The following is a 15848-nucleotide window of genomic DNA, read 5'->3' on the forward strand; positions in this document are numbered from 1 at the left end:
CGACAGAAAAACCAACCGCACTCATTCTTTATCGTCGAGTGTGTCACCGTTTATCCTTGATACCCCGACTTTTATGCCCACTTACCTTACTAATCCTGTAAGCTTTCCTCTTCTGGCAGAGAAGAAGCTTTTCTGGAGTGGAACGAGTGCCAACTCAATGGGTCGCTCTTGCCTGTGCTCATGCTGATTCATCATGTATAAGCCCGAGACGCTCCCTGCCTCTGTTGTAACTGACCAACCTGCCAACCTTCATCATTCTTGAAGTAATACAACCTCAAAACGTCGCAGCATGCTGTCACTCGCGCGTCTCATCCTCTGCATCTTGATCGCAGCCACAGGAGCTCACGGATTTGTAGCTCAATTGCACCGTGCAGAGGAAGGCGATCTCGATGTCGATGCTGTCTTCCACTATGTTGTCGCCGGTGGCGGTACTGCAGGAGTGACTGTGGCAGCTCGCTTAGCCGAGCACGGGTTCAGGGTGGCACTTGTCGAAGCTGGGGACTTCTATGAAACAGCCCATCCTTTAGTGAAGATTCCTGGCATGGCTGTCGTTGGTATTGGAGCGAATGTGGACACGGCGACGCCTGTTGACTGGCGATTTGTTGCGAAAAGTGTTCCCGGTGCCAACTATCGTGATATACATTATGCCAGAGGGAAATGCGTTGGTGGATCGTACGTTTTTGAATGCTGACCCTCTCAGAACTATGCTGATTTATTGACTCAGATCCGCCCTCAATCTCATGATATATAATCGGTCTGCTGTGTGACTCTAGTCTTTTGCCTCTATACTAATTGTGGGTGCAAGTCAGGCCTGATACTGGCACAATGGACCGCTGGGCTGAGCTCGTTCAGGACGACAGTTATACCTTTGATCGGGTCCTTCCGTTCTTCCAGCGTACGCCCGCCTTCACGCCTCCTGATAACGCGGAGCGTCCTCGCAATGCTTCGGCGGGCTATAACCCGGCTGCATTCGCCGTGGGCGGGCCGCTACAGGTATCATACCCTGTGGACAGCGTCGCATTTTCCAGCTGGATGGAGCGCGCAATGTATGATATAGGTTTTGGCGAGACCCAGGACTTCAACAGCGGCACGCTACTAGGTGCTCAGTACTGCAGTTTGACCATTCACCCATCTGAAAGGACCAGGTGTAGCTCCGAGACCGCCTTTGGGCAAATTGGTGACAGCATGTCCAAGCTCAGGTTATATACAAAGACGATGGCCAAGAAGATTCTCTTTGACTCCGATAGGAAAGCAATAGGAGTGGTGGTTCGCACCGGCAATGCGACATCAACTTATACTCTACGAGCCACACGCGAGATCATAGTCTCCGCAGGTGCTTTCCACAGCCCACAGCTTCTGATGGTATCGGGCGTCGGGCCCGCAGATATCTTGGGCGACCAAGACATACAGCAGATTGTCGATCTTCCAGGTGTTGGACAGAACATGTGGGATCATGTTATGTTTGGACCTACATATCGAGTCGCTATGCAGACTCTAACTAGCGTTCCCACTAACCCTGCCTTTTTTGCTCAACAAGTTCTTAAATACACCAACGAGAGACGAGGTGTGTTGACTAACCCTGGCGGCGACTACCTGGCTTTTGAAAAGATCCCAGAGCACCTGCGGAGAGGCTTTTCGGACGAGACGAGGCAGCATCTATCGTGGTTTGCTCCCACTTGGCCAGAGGCAGAGGTACGTCTTCCTAGTCAGCGACCATCTGAACTATACTCACTGGCTTTCATGGGCAGTATATCTCAGCGGCCCTTTATACAGGTGACTTTGCGGACCCTTTCTTCAGCCAGCCAACCGACGGGGTACAATATGCGACCATTCTAGGCACGCTCGTCGCACCTACATCTCGTGGAAACATCACAATATCCTCCAACGACACAGACGATCTGCCTATAATCAACCCGAACTGGCTGGCGACAGAGTCTGATGTACAAGTTTGTGTTGCCATATATCGACGAGTTCGGGAGGCTTTTCAGGCAATTGCTCCGATTGTTGAGGGTGACGAGTATTTCCCCGGTAGTCAGTTCCAAACCGACGAGCAACTCCTTGAAGTCATTCGAAACACCGTCATGACTATCATGCTGCCTGTACATGTAAGATGGGGACTAGCAATGATCCAATGGCTGTTGTGGACAACCGTGCAAGAGTATTTGGTGTGAGTGGGTTGAGAGTTGTGGACGCAAGTGCGTTCCCGCTTCTACCTCCAGGACACCCCCAATCGGTTGTTTGTATGTCGCTTCCCATGAGAGAAGGAAGTCCCCGATGAGGATGCAGTCATGCTAACTTGGTTTGCTCTAGATATGTTGGCGGAGAAGATAGCAGCTGATATCATAAGCGGTTTCAACGAGTGACATTTCCGGGTTGTTGACTAATGAAGAGTCATGTCTGAGTGCGCTAATCAGCTCCTTACCCTTTATCTTCCCCCTCATAGTGATTTGAGATATTTAGTGCGGTGGTTTGACAACAGGGATGGGCAGAGTGGAGATAGGCTTTAACTTCAGCAAAAGTACGTCCTGAGTACCGGCTTCTTGCACCATCATCATGCATAATAGCGATCACTCATCAAACAGCCAATTAGCCAACAAATACTGAACTAATCAAGCAATCGTAATCCTACCCTGGATGACTGTTCAGGCTTCGCGTACAGTAACTACCATATCTCTAGACTGAGGCCACACCCACGAGCTTTGCACGACGAATTTGACATGTGAAGGCTCAATGTGTGGGCCGAGAAGCCAAAGTCAACTACTGCTGCACCCACTTTTAAAGACTCTGGCTTGCATCTAGACATCGCAGGAACAGGTAATCTTTTACTGCTTGTACGTTGAACCCAAACCAAAATTGAGATGACTTTTCTCATCCCTTAGGTGTCCGAAAAGAAAGCTTGAACAAACCTGGGGAAAGAGAGCAGAAATTCAATCCGACCCTCAGAAAAGGACAAACTATCTTTTCCTTTTCTATTTTGTTGCATCGCATACTCTAGCCAAGGGATCTTCAATTCGTGAGATCATCTTTCACAAGTATCAAGTATGAGAGGGAAAGAAATCAATGCGAGGGGGGGGAGGGGGCGTGCACGGCACGTATCAACACGGGGGGTCTATCGAGCGTCTAGGCTCACTTATCGATAGACGAGATTCAAGTTATGTATCTTTGACTCGGTTAGTTGCACTGTACTACCGTACTTGAAAGACGGGGAGGGAGGGGCTGTGATGGTATCATCTGTGCGACCGTTTGTAAGTTTACATCTGCTTTCACCCCCCCTCTTGCTTGTGTTGTGGTAGGAAGCAGTCTGAGTGGTATGATTCTTATGGAGATCGAATTGAAGACAAGGAGACCAGGGGTGTTGGAGGTTCGAGTTGGGACAACAGTGATTATCTCACTTTTCTGAGGTAGGAGAGTTCAAATTGGGTAGCTGGTCTTTGCTTTGGGGCTGAGTTGGTTAGCTATGTGGGTTGATGTGTTGTATGTACTGTAGTAGGTGATGTTTACATTTCCAGTTGTCAGATATTTTCTACGGCATGGTGTTCTGTGTTGGTATGCGTGGCATGCAATTGACGACACTCACTTGTACTTACCATTTCTAGTGCTGTAGAGTACAGGACTCATTGTCCTGTATTTGAGAGAGGCGGGTTGAATCGGCCCTTAAGTACTGTACTATGAGTAGGTACTAGACTCTTATCTTCTTGTCCTTGTTTCTCTGATCATCCCATGTCGATTTCTTCAAAAGAGAATTGTCAGCATTGATGTAGATGTCAAGGCTTGATTTCCCTACCTTTCCTCTTTTTTCTTTTGTTTTTCTTTTTTTTTTTCCCTTCTGCTGTTTCTTATATCTATTGCAGGACTCGGGTGATATATACATGATGAGGTGAGTGGTTGACAGCGCCATCGAAGCGGAACCGGCAAAGCTTCTTCTAGATCGGGGTCTTTGTGTTGACTTTATCCCCCCCTTCCCCCCCTCCCTCCCCGGTCCCCAGCCCGGTCGGTGGTTGACATTCTTGATCCCCGGGACACTATCAAGGTAAAGTACTCGAGCATTCAGGGCTTGGATTGGGTAGTTGCTGAGCAACGAAGCCTGCGGTTGAGATATGAAAGGAGGCGTCAGTGCTGGCTTAAACTTGGTTTACTTAATTTGATGACTTAGGTTAGTTCAAAGTTAACTAACTTAGGGTACATTTACATCGACATTTACTGTGAATGTCAACTCAAAGAGAAAAGGTGCACGAGGAGCATAAAAGCCAAGGGGGGAGGGGTGTGTGGGCCAGAAAAAAACAAAAAAAGTACAAAGTCTGCAGTATGTATGTATGTAGTATTGAACTTGTGCTTGGGGGGGGGGGGGTAGAAACTCTAAATGCAGTGGTCTCCTCATGTTTATTGTTCGTGGGGTTTTGCTAAGGTTTTGGCAATATATTCTCACTACTTGTTTAAATTATTTTAGTTTATTTTTTCCTTTTGGGTTTGGTTTTTGGTACGGAGTAGTCAGTCAGATGATCTCGTGCTCGTACGGGATGCCAGGGGGTACAACAGTACTATTACTCATGGTTTGGTCTGGGGTTGCTACAGTACCTTTCGCTTGTGCTTTGAGGAGATCTGGTGTATTGTCTTGGTCTTGGTCTTGGAGAATATTTTGTTGTAGAGGGGGGTGGGGGGTGATGTGAGGGCAGTGTAGGATGTACAGCGCAAGTACAGTCCAGAGCCCTTCGTAGTCATTCATACTTTGTCTGTCGGCAGTATCTAAGGTTGGATAATCTATTCCCCCGCAAAACCTTGGGGGGAAGGAGGATCATGGTTTTTTCTTGTTGTCTGCTATGTTTAAATTTATCGCGCGTCGGTTTCTCTTTTGTCAACCCTGTCTTGGGTAAGGATTGACAGGCGGCGCTCCTTGTCGCGGAGGCGGAGACTGTTTTTGGGTTCCTGTTTGCGGCGGAGTCGAAGTAATGCCTTGTTTAATGCTCAAGTAAGTAAAGAAGGACGAGAGTACCACTTCGTAGTTCAAACAGATCGGCCTGTTCATTAGAAGATGAGATCATAACGTCTGCGCGGTACGAGATAGAGGCAATGCTGAAGACGATCAAAGAAGCATACTAGGATGCGGAGGCAGGGGTTGCTTTCGTTGTGTGCAGTACCAGCTCATCTGGTGCACATGGGGAGGGGGGTGGCGTATAGGTATGGGGGATTGGGAGGATGATGTGAGACAGTCCGGTCGGTCCACACTTCAATCATCAACATCCATTGTCATCATTATGATCGAGTTTTGTCTGACCATCAAATAACATAGCTAGGATGGGAAGCATTTTGCGGAAGAAGGGGGGAATAAACTTGGACTGATCATGGCTTGCTCTGATAGGTAGTATGCGCGGTCGGAGGCGACCAGCAAGGAGGGAAGACACAGGAACTGACACCAAAAAAGTAAAGTCGAAAGAGAGATCGTTTGCGGCTTTCTCTCCACCGAATGTATGTATTGTACTCCCGTCCTCGCTCAGGAAATCCGCTTTCTTGCCTCTTGCCGTCCAGCCCCAGTTCAATCAAGCAATCAATCGGTCAATCAATCAAATCAGTTTTGGGGGGCCTCCCCACCTTTCTTTACCCCGCAGATTCCATCAGAATCTCAGCCGTGCTTCCTTGATAAGACGAGGAGGTGTACGGTGGATTGCATGACCTTCCTCCCGACGTGTAGACCGAGCTTGATGGTTTCATGAGTTGGCGAGTCTCAGATTTCAGGGTAAATTGGCCCGGATTGCGATCGGATCAGGAAAATATAATCTTGCGCTCAGGGCGTGGTGATATAGTTAGCCCGAGCTCATCGCCCACCGCGAATACCATCCCTGCACGACTCAATCCTCAACTTGACCATCCAAGAGATCCAACAAGCGCTCGAATCGTAAATCTTGAAAATGGCAGATGCCAACCTACCTGCCGTGTACTTACATAGTTCCCGCCTGAGGTGGTTCTACAGTCTGATCTGTCTCGTCGGCCAGTAACCACCCCTCGGCCGGACTGCGTGCCACTTGCATACTGCTGCTGTTGCTGCACTGCAGCCGACCTAAACCTCGCTTACCAAGGGACTCTCCTCCCTCAAATAGTATCAGACACACCATGGGCCAACTTTTTGGGTCGATGTACCCCCCCAGAAAGCAGATCCCCTGTTCCGGTTTCGATGATGTATCGAACGGGGCAAAATGCGAAGTCAAGTGAGCAGATCGCTGGCTGGGTCCAGCAAGAGGGATCCCTGGAACGGAGGGTGTAGATGAGACTCACTTTCTTTTCGGTTGGTTCCATGGACCGGGGCCCATCAAATGTCGTTTTGGGCGGGCGGTGACGTCCTGACGGTCCCAGATGATGTTTTATGATTGGCTCTGAAAAAGGAAACACACGTACATCGTTGGAAGGCGAGGTAAAATGAAGGTTGTGGAGGGCTTTCTCCGATCATTGGACCACCCCATTGCCCCCCCTCCCCCCTGCCCTATCTATCCCTCACCAACATTCCACAAAGTCCGTCGCGAGGGCTGAACCATAAGTAAAAAGTTTCAGGTTGCACAGAACTTCCAGAAAATTGAGACTTATTGCATAGCATGATGAACTGGAAATGGTCCGACCGTTGAGACGGGGTCTGGAGTGGCGCTTCGTGGCTGCGGAAGGTGTCGTCTGTGGTTCGGACTGACATCCCTTAGGCAGGCTGCAAGACCAGGGAACCATCATCTGAGCGACGTAAGTACGAGGGAAGGCCTCTGCTTGCATTCTGCGTGGTGATGCAGCAGCAGCAGCAGCAGCAGCAGCAGCGAGGGTGACAATAGGCAATGAGAAGAGGGGAAGTACTGCTGGTTCCTGGCCGATGATGACGATGATGATGTTGTTGACGGCGAGTTTGTCACTCAAGATATAGTAAATAATGGCATCCTAGGAAACGAGCCGTGTCTCGGGGTTGAAAGTCGAATCGCAAAGCGGGCGTTGAACAAGGATCATTTGATTAGGATTGCTTCTCGAACAGCAAGGCCTGGGAGGGTCCCACGAATGGCTGACTGTCGGAGTCAGTCGACGATAAGAGCCAAGATACTGAAATGATGAACCGACTGACGCTATCCGAGCCCGTGCATTTTAGTTCGTTAACGGTACATAAAAATTCATACATGTCTTCGTAGTGATGTAGCTTGCTGTCGCTGCTGTGAGCTACGCTGATTAGTTGTTCGAGTTAATTAGCTAGAGCTGGTTTCCAAGTTCAACTCTAGCGATGGATGTGTGAGTGCGTTTGCCCCGAGGGCGCAGAGGCGGGGGGGGGGAAGGGGTTGTCTGTCCATCGGATGCTCATATAACGCAACACAACATAACAAGCTGGAACCACTCAATGCTGGCCAGCAATGGAGAAGAAAACGAAAAGGTAGTCAACGCTAGCTGTTCTAGTCCCAAGTCGGAGAGGCGTGGTGTGAACGATCGACCGGATTCTTTGATAGTGAGCAGCAAGTGGATCAGTCAGTCAGTTGATGAGTTAGTCAAACTGTAACTATGAGTGAGCGAGTGAGTCTACTTGTAACTGAAGTCAAATCATGCTATCAACCGAACTGGATCCTCACCGTCACCACCGCCCCAGCTAGACTGACGCCCATTAGAGTCAGTTTCAGTGTTCGACAGAGCGGACGCAGTGTATCTGCTGAGAAGAAAAGGGATATGGCTTCAATTTGTAGAGGCGAAGAGGCTAGACTGTGTTCTGCTGGAGAATAACCTGAGTTGAGAAAGTTAATTACCATACTCATAACCTCGAACCCCATACTCACTCAATCTTAAATGTCGGGCTCCGATAAGCTGAAAAGGTGGGTATTCATTGGGTATTCTGGTAAGATTTCCGCTCTTGATTTTCCCGCCAGAGGATGGATGTGACGGAACCATACCAGCTTCTCACCTATTGCAGGGCAGCTGCCCTCTCCACTACCGGGTCCTTCCCGTACTAGCTCGGTAATTCATTTTTGTTACCAGCCATCTCACTTACGCTCACTCACTGTCTGTCTTGTCTCTCTGTTTCGGCTCTCGCTGCTCGTTGCCCTTCGTTTCCTTTTCTTAAATCCTGTGGTGTTTCCAATCAACCAAAACCACAACCGCATCCCCTCGCCCTGTTCATCCTTCTTTCGCTGACTTGTATATTCTCTCCCGTTCATGTGGCTTTGAGCTTGGCTCTCGAATTTCCTGAGATCCATTTATCAATTTTGAATCAATAGTTTATCTTGTCGACCTCGTTCGGGGGGTTGACACCGTCAATCACCCTGGCTTCGCGTTGACGCTCCGTCGCGCCATTCCCCCGCATAGCCGCTATTCTTTCTTGGTCTCCTGCTCTTTTTCGCTTTCTTGTCCTTACGTGATCCCAGGACTTTTTTTTTATCCTCTCTTTTCCTGTCGAATTTCCATCTATCACGCATAAAATATACCAGCCGTCAGGTCGGGATCAATAACTGGCTCGTCCGCGCCCCGTTCGCACTCGTCGTCTGCCTCCCCGCTATCGAGCCATGGCCAGTTAATGCTGCGGATGAATCCATAACTCTCAATCCAAGGGCACCCGCTCTGCCCGGCAGACGGTCCGGCTCGGAGCTGCTCACCGTTTAATTTCGATATTCGACTATAATTTCTCTTTTCGAATACTGCACACCTCGTCTAGTCGCCATCTCCCACCCCCGCGGCATCCCTCGATCGTCCCTCCCAGCATTGCCTGTTCAGCATGGCGGGGAATGGCGTCGACGATGTTCAGTACCTCGCGCCTCCGGCCGTGGCAGCCTTACGGCAGGAGGCTCGAGCCATCGACTCGAGATTCTCTCCTTCTCGCTCCCCAAGTCTCGACGATATGCGGGAAGAACGGGAGGAGCTGAAGGAAGCGGCGGAACAAACCCTCAACGTCATTGTCGACCTTGGCCTCGATGGCCGTATCAAATGGGTCAGCCCGTCCTGGAAGCAGGTCGTGGGAACCTCCCCGGAGTCGATAGAAGGACGGATGATCTCCGACCTGCTGGTCGGCAACAAGAATGTCTTCCACGATACGATAGAGAGTATGAAGGAGAATGATTCTTACAGTCGCTTCATTCGGTTTGCCGTCCAGCTAGGGCCTGACTCGGTCCTGAAATATTCGCCGGAGCCGCCTATCACGGATTCGATCGCAGAGGAGACTGGGGAGGCTCAAGGGTTGGAGGCTCAAGGGTTGGAGGCTCGAGAAGTGGCCCCTGAGCAGGAAGCGAACCGCCACGATGTGCTTCATATGGAAGGGCAAGGAATTATGGTGTTTGACCGTACGGCTGATGGGACAGGTCATGTAGGTTCTCCCGGGATTAACAGCTGAACAAGGTACTAATAGGCTGGAATGCAGACGATGTGGATGCTGCGACCGTTCACGGAACCGAGAGAAATCACGATCGACCTCCCTCCGTTGTTGGTAGAATCCCTTGGTGTTGGTGCGGAAGTGTTGGCAAACTACTTGACGACTTTGGCGGAGGCTGCGGCCAGTGAACCTGATCCCTCCAAACACCCAGCCCCAAGCCCGGTGCTGTGTCGCATATGTGAACGCCAGATCACACCGTGGTGGTTCGAGAAGCATTCCGATCTATGTCTTCAAGAACACCGTGCTGAAATGGATGTTCAGATTGCGCAGGAGAATCTGAATGAGCATCGCCATGCGATTGTCCGGGTGCTCGACGCGCTAGAGGCAAGGCAAGGTAGGCCGCTGGTCCTTGGAGAAAGTGCAACACCCCCACCGGTTCAACCAGAGTACAAAGGACTGCCCATTGGGCCATCTCCAATGGCATCCGCTCCCTCATCTGGGTCAGCATCTAGCGCCAACTCTGCTCCTGGAACGCCTCCTAGGTCAAGAGATCATTCAGCCTCGGGTATCGGACACGCTAGAGCACGGTCATTCGCAGTACGGCGCCCGTTGGCTCGAATTGTCGAGTTGATCCTTGACCTGTGCGACACGGCCCTGGAAATCAACATGCCCATGATAAAGGAGTCTTCTCGAGCCGATAGTAGTGATGACTTCCGTACCTTGTCTCCCCAATCAGAATCCCGCATCTCACAGGTCATTCAATGGCAATCACCCAGTTCAAATACTCTCGAGCAGGAGCAGGGTCTGGCTGCTCTTTGCACGGATACAGAGCAGGTTGCGAAGGCGAAAGTGGATGCTGTGATTCGACACAGGAGAATAGTGGAATACGCCGAGCGTATTCGTATTGAGTACACCATTCTGGTAGAAGAGTGTATCACTGCAGCACTCAGCAAAGCTGAGCGCATCGCTGCCGGTCAGCTCAGCGACTCTAGCACCTCTGACGATGATGCTCCGCCCGAGATTAATCCTGCAGTTACTGCAGCTAGTCCCATTCTGTACGCCAAACGGGAAGCGACAGTACCAGGCCCCATGTCTGCCCTCACGATGTCCATGCGAAACTCCCCAGATCGGTTCCAGTCGTCGCAGTCGGAAGGCAAATCCTCAGCCGCCTCGGTTGCCGTCTCCACTGGATCGAACAGCCCCATGGAATGCCCCACGCCCCGTTCACATAAAAGCATTGCTGGTGTGCTAGGAACGTCACAGCCCTCTCGACGAGGATTGTCGCTGCTCGAACTTGATGCAGGTGAAAACAGTGACGGCAGTATCCCGTCTTCCATTTTTCCCGGTGCCATGCGGACTGATTCGCCATCTTCGGATCGAAGTCTGGAGAGGAAGCGTCGAAGTTTGGTGCTCCCTGGGCTTTCGAGTTCTCCCCGCCGGCAACATTCGCCTGCGAGAGTTTCTGGTCCTCATTCGCCGCTGCGAATGCCTAGAGCTCGTCTCTCTAGCGGTGCTGATAGCCTACCATCGCCAATAGTGTCGCCATCGGCAAATGCAAATGAGTTGGCGCAACTCCATTATCGTCATCATCGTCGACAATCGTCGGCAACTTCGTCTGACGTTGCCAAACCGCCCGTGTCGCCACACCTGTCCTCCGTTAGCCAACCTCAGCCACGACCAGCTCCGCTTTCAATCAAGGATTTCGAGATTATCAAGCCTATCAGCAAAGGTGCGTTTGGTAGTGTGTACCTGTCGAAGAAGAAGGCAACTGGAGAATATTTCGCGATTAAAGTGTTGAAGAAGGCGGACATGGTTGCCAAAAACCAAGTAACCAATGTGAAGGCGGAACGTGCAATCATGATGTGGCAGGGCGAGAGTGATTTTGTCGCTAAACTCTACTGGACATTCTCCAGTAAAGACTATCTCTACCTGGTAATGGAGTATCTCAACGGGGGCGACTGTGCTTCGCTTGTTAAAGTGTTGGGCGGATTGCCTGAGGATTGGGCCAAAAAGTACATCGCTGAAGTAGTCCTCGGCGTGGAGCATCTTCACGGCAGGGGCATCGTGCATCGCGATCTCAAACCTGACAATCTTCTGATTGATCAGACGGGTCATCTCAAGCTGACCGACTTTGGGTTGTCCCGCATGGGACTCGTTGGGCGTCAAAAGCGTGTGCTGAAGAGCATGAACCACGAGCCGGCGCCCGATTTACTCAAACAAGGATCGCTACCTCGAACTACATCAATCACATCCTCTCGCTCGGCATCTTTTGATTTTCAAGGCGGTGCTTCGCCAGGCTCGACCCCTTTGATCACCCCCGATGCGGCGGGCAGTATGCCTCAGCCATCCTATTTCAACCTCAACCAGAACGGACCCAGCCGGCAAAATTCACGGCGAGCGTCAGGGTATCGAAGCGACAGCGGAGCTAGCGAGAGCCTTAATGCAATCTTCAAGCAACTATCCCTCCACGAGGGAGGTGAAACCCAGGGCTCGATGCCAGTTCCTGTACCCACAGCCAACCACACGCTCGAGGAGGAGAGCCACAGTGAGGCAGGGGAGTCTCCTCATTTATTCCCTTTCCAGCCAACTCTGAGCAACTCGTTTTCGTATAGCACTCCGCCTCAGCAGTCGATGATGCCCCCTCTAATGGCACTCTTCGACCCCGAAGATCACAATCGACGTTTCGTCGGCACTCCAGACTACTTGGCTCCGGAGACCATCAACGGCGTCGGTCAAGATGAGATGAGTGACTGGTGGTCTTTGGGCTGCATCATGTTTGAGTTCCTATTTGGGTATCCACCGTTCAATGCGGCAACTCCGGACGAGGTCTTCGACAACATACTTCACCGTAGGATTAATTGGCCCGAGGAAGCTGAAGAGTTGGCATCAGACGAAGCGATTGATCTGATGAACAAGTTGATGACCATCAATCCTCGAGAGCGTATTGGTGCTAATGTTGAGGAGAAGTATCCAAACGGTGGGGCCGAGATTCGCAGCCACGGATGGTTTTCTGATATCAACTGGGATACCTTGTTAGAGGACAAAGCGCAATTCGTGCCAAATATCGAGAATCCAGAAGACACGGAGTATTTCGATACTCGCGGCGCTACTCTCCAGGCCTTTACCGAAGAGACAGAGGATGGAACAACTCCTCCACAGCCGCTAACTGCCGGGCCTTATCCTCAAGATCGGCCCCATGATGCATTATTCAAAGTGCGCTCTCAAGTCAACGCAATGAAGCGGCCTCTGATGCCCCTCCACATTCCACCTCATGTGCGAGAATCACGGAGCAGGAGGCTGAGCGAGCCCGCCCCTGCCGACGACTTCGGCAGTTTCTCTTTCAAGAACCTTCCCATGCTCGAAAAAGCCAATAAAGACGTGATCCAAAAATTGCGTCAAGAGGCGATGCAGGCACAGCAACGCCATCCGTCATCCGCTGGTGCTCAGCCATCCCAACCCCAAGGACAAGAATTAGCGGCACCCGCTCCCGCGCCCTCTCTCGAGGGAAGTCCATTGCCAATGTCTTTGCAGCGGACTCTCTCTCAGAATAAGGGCAACAACAGACCATCATCTCCTTCGGCCCTAAGTCAGGCCAACTCATCCCCTAGTCGCCCCTCCCAACCTTCGTCCCCATTACTTGTCCAGTTCAGTACAGGTCACAACCACGAGCGCAGGAAAACCTCAGGATCGTCATCTTCTCAGTCTACCGGCTCGTTACAAACAACGACAGCAGATCCGAGTCGTATGACAAGCCTCAAGTTTGGTTCGACTGCGTCATCACCAATTAAGACCACGCGGGCTACAGGAAACTCTCCCGACAAAACTTCCTCAGGACAACGTCACGGCAGTGCCCCCGCATCACGAACAAGGTCACAAACCATTGGCTCTCAGGATGGCGATCTATCATCGTCGTTGGCAAAGGAGACCTACGTGGGAACTCATCACAAACGCCGAAGTCAGTTATTTGATGTTTCTCCTTCCTCTTCGGACAACGAAGATCCTCGAACGAAAGCCTTACTCAAGGTCCAGCGGCGCCGCCAGAGCTCCAGGCGACTCTCTCAGATCAATTTCCCTGAGGGTCCCTTCTTCCGGCCTCTGGACGTGCTCATCTGTGAGGATCATCCCGTCTCTCGACTTGTCATGGAACGTCTTTTCGAAAAGCTTCGATGTCGCACAATCACGGCTGTCAATGGTGCGGAGGCTATGCGTTACGCCCTGAGTGACATCCAGTTCGATATCATCATGACAGAGTTCAAACTACCACAAGTCAACGGTGCAGATGTTGCGCGCATGGTACGCGAGACGCGCAGTGCAAACCGACATACACCTATAATTGCAGTCACAGGCTATCTCAAAGACCTACCAGAAACACACCATTTTGACTCGCTGATCCAGAAACCTCCTACGACAACGAAGTTGACTGAGGCGCTGTGTAAATTTTGTCAGTGGAAACCACCTCCAAAGGATTACAATCCCCTGTCAATGCCTGCACCAGTTATGCTCCGCCAACCCTCGAGTCAGGTTGAGCATAGCCCGAGTTCGACGGCATCCTCTGGCTTTGTGCATGTTCCCTCCAGCTCATACCGAGGGTCTAGTCGCGAGGACTCTATCGGTAGTAGTTATTTTGGTGATATGGAGTCTGTCAAGACCGATGATGTTTCTGTGATTGTGAGTCGGAACAACGACGAATGGACCCCTAGCAAGGGCGGACTTGGCATAACCGAAGAGTCGAATAAGACCAGAAGAAGCACAGATGCTGGCTATAGGAGCGGTCCCGATGCAGTTCCTTTTCCCAGCCTGCTTCACTCGGATTCGGCCCCAGCAACGGTCCCCTCGGGGGCCCCTACGACCCCCCACAAACAACGATCTAGCGAGGCAATTCGTGCCAAGAGAGAGTCGTTGGAAAGGAAGCGGCATGAATGCGGCGAATCTGGCGATGACGAGGATGAAGAGCTAGGCAATACCCCCTCGCGAACTTGCAGTCCGCGTCACCGAACCCATCGACCGGGTTCTAAGTTGGGCATAGAGATGATGAGGACGAACAGTCGAGGAAGCGTCGTCAGCGGCAGTGAAGAGCTCCTCAAGAAAGAGAGAGAGTCTCTGGAAAGGCGCAGAAGTGGCGGTTCTTCCGGTATCAGTGATTCCGAAGAGCACGGTGGCCTTCTCCCTTTCACTATGGAGAGGAAGTACGAGGGCCTGCATATTCCCGAGGAGGCGATCATCAGCACTGTGGAAGAAGAGGAAGAAGAGGAATATAGCCCTAAGCACTCTCCAACGCGAGAGCTAGGATTCAGGATGGACCCGCCTGCCATTTTCTTGGATGAATCGTCTCCACCTGACACTAGGTCTGCGCCTGGTATCATCCACGAGCCGAGCGTTGAGCCTTTCAAAAAAGGGCATATCACGCCTCCGATCGTCTTTCCGAAGAGCAATCTTGATCTTGCGCCTGTGGAAGACGATTTCGACACTCCCCGTTCCAAAATAAGCGAAACCTACTCTGCTGCAGACTTATCCCCCGATGCACCTGTCGATCAGATTACAGACGCCGAAGCGACACCTCGGCCTTTGCCTACCCCCTTGCCCAGCTTCTACTCTGGCACTACTCACGATGAGCCTCAGCTATAGAAAAACTATCTCGTCATTTCGTCCTAGAATGATAGACGCCGTCGCTGTCATGTACGATTGCCGTCCGGGCCGGCTTGCTTCGATTCCTGTTTCTAACAAAACCTCGTCCTCCAACACACCACCTGTGAATCCTGTTTCAACTCTTCCTCGTCGTCCTATCAGATATTTGCTTTTCTCGCATGCATGTCAAAGCTGAGCGGGGGTGTTTCTGGAGTTGTTCTGCGTCGAATCGCCGCAATCAGGCTGTCTGAATGTTTTCCTGTCTTTCTCTATCGTTGTTATCTTTCTTTTTTCTTCCGCTCGGGACTCATTCGTCTGCATCTCTCCCTTTTCTTAACATCACCCCGTTGTCCGCCTGTCAGATCATTTTCCCTTCTCCTTTGTGTTCAACTCTTGATCCGTTTCTACTCACTCCGTGATCCTCAAAATTGCATCTTCTTTTGCTCGTATGTATGTATTATTGTCGCTCTACAGCAAAAGTGGGAGAATGGCGAGAGAACAGCGAGAGAATATTTGTGCTAGGGGGGTGGGGGGGCTATACCGTGCTGTTTCGCAGTTCTGCCCCCAAATTTGGATCGGGTTTTGCCCGGAAGGCAGCAACTATATACTGGTTCCCCGACCGGGTTTGTTTTTGCAATGCAAGCTGGATATATGCACATTGCTACTGTCCTGTCCCATGCCCATCCTCTCGGTCTTCTGTCTCCCTATTTTTCTTGCCCTTTTTTGTCTGTTTTATCTCCATCCAGGTCCTGTATATATAGCATCCCACGGAGTTGAGTATTTAAAATTCAGTCCCATCTTGTGAACTCATGTGATTATGTACAAATATTTATATATGTAGAAAGGAGAGGAGAAAAGGAGGTATAAACATGTCGTTAGGATCCCCCCCCCCAGGGCCTTATCGTACCGCAATGTATGTACT

At 51.0% G+C, this 15848-nt stretch overlaps 3 protein-coding genes across 3 annotated transcripts; all 3 read left to right on the forward strand.

Annotated features, from left to right (window-relative positions):
• Positions 1-289: 289 nt before the first annotated feature.
• BO82DRAFT_376914 (GMC family oxidoreductase) lies at positions 290-2363 on the forward strand (the record flags this gene model as incomplete). The annotated part of the gene is made up of 5 exons (XM_025637554.1): positions 290-672; positions 810-1692; positions 1749-2035; positions 2065-2240; positions 2311-2363. The coding sequence occupies 5 exons, from the start codon at positions 290-292 to the stop codon at positions 2361-2363; spliced, it is 1782 nt and encodes a 593-aa protein (XP_025489029.1).
• A 6199-nt stretch (positions 2364-8562) lies between these two features.
• Positions 8563-15150, forward strand: BO82DRAFT_150216 (protein kinase RIM15). Its single transcript, XM_025630160.1, has 2 exons — positions 8563-9295; positions 9350-15150. Exons 1-2 carry the CDS (start codon positions 8711-8713, stop codon positions 14924-14926), a joined length of 6162 nt encoding a protein of 2053 aa, XP_025489030.1. The 5' UTR covers positions 8563-8710; the 3' UTR covers positions 14927-15150.
• On the forward strand, positions 15151-15805 carry BO82DRAFT_150217 (uncharacterized protein). The gene has a single exon (XM_025630161.1). It carries the CDS (start codon positions 15375-15377, stop codon positions 15729-15731), a length of 357 nt encoding a protein of 118 aa, XP_025489031.1. The 5' UTR covers positions 15151-15374; the 3' UTR covers positions 15732-15805.
• Positions 15806-15848: the final 43 nt, after the last annotated feature.

The sequence above is a fragment of the Aspergillus uvarum genome, assembly GCF_003184745.1.
Source record: "Aspergillus uvarum CBS 121591 unplaced genomic scaffold BO82scaffold_52, whole genome shotgun sequence".
In the NCBI taxonomy this organism is placed as follows: Eukaryota; Fungi; Ascomycota; class Eurotiomycetes; order Eurotiales; family Aspergillaceae; genus Aspergillus; species Aspergillus uvarum.

What these genes read in the sequence shown, in the direction of transcription:
- BO82DRAFT_150216 (XM_025630160.1), top strand. Translation starts at nt 8,711, where the DNA reads ATGGCGGGGAATGGCGTCGACGATGTTCAGTACCTCGCGCCTCCGGCC. An exon ending in CGGCTGATGGGACAGGTCAT is followed by an intron (nt 9,296 to 9,349) that starts GTAGGTTCTCCC and finishes GCTGGAATGCAG; the next exon opens with ACGATGTGGATGCTGCGACC.
- BO82DRAFT_150217 (XM_025630161.1), top strand. Translation starts at nt 15,375, where the DNA reads ATGTATGTATTATTGTCGCTCTACAGCAAAAGTGGGAGAATGGCGAGA.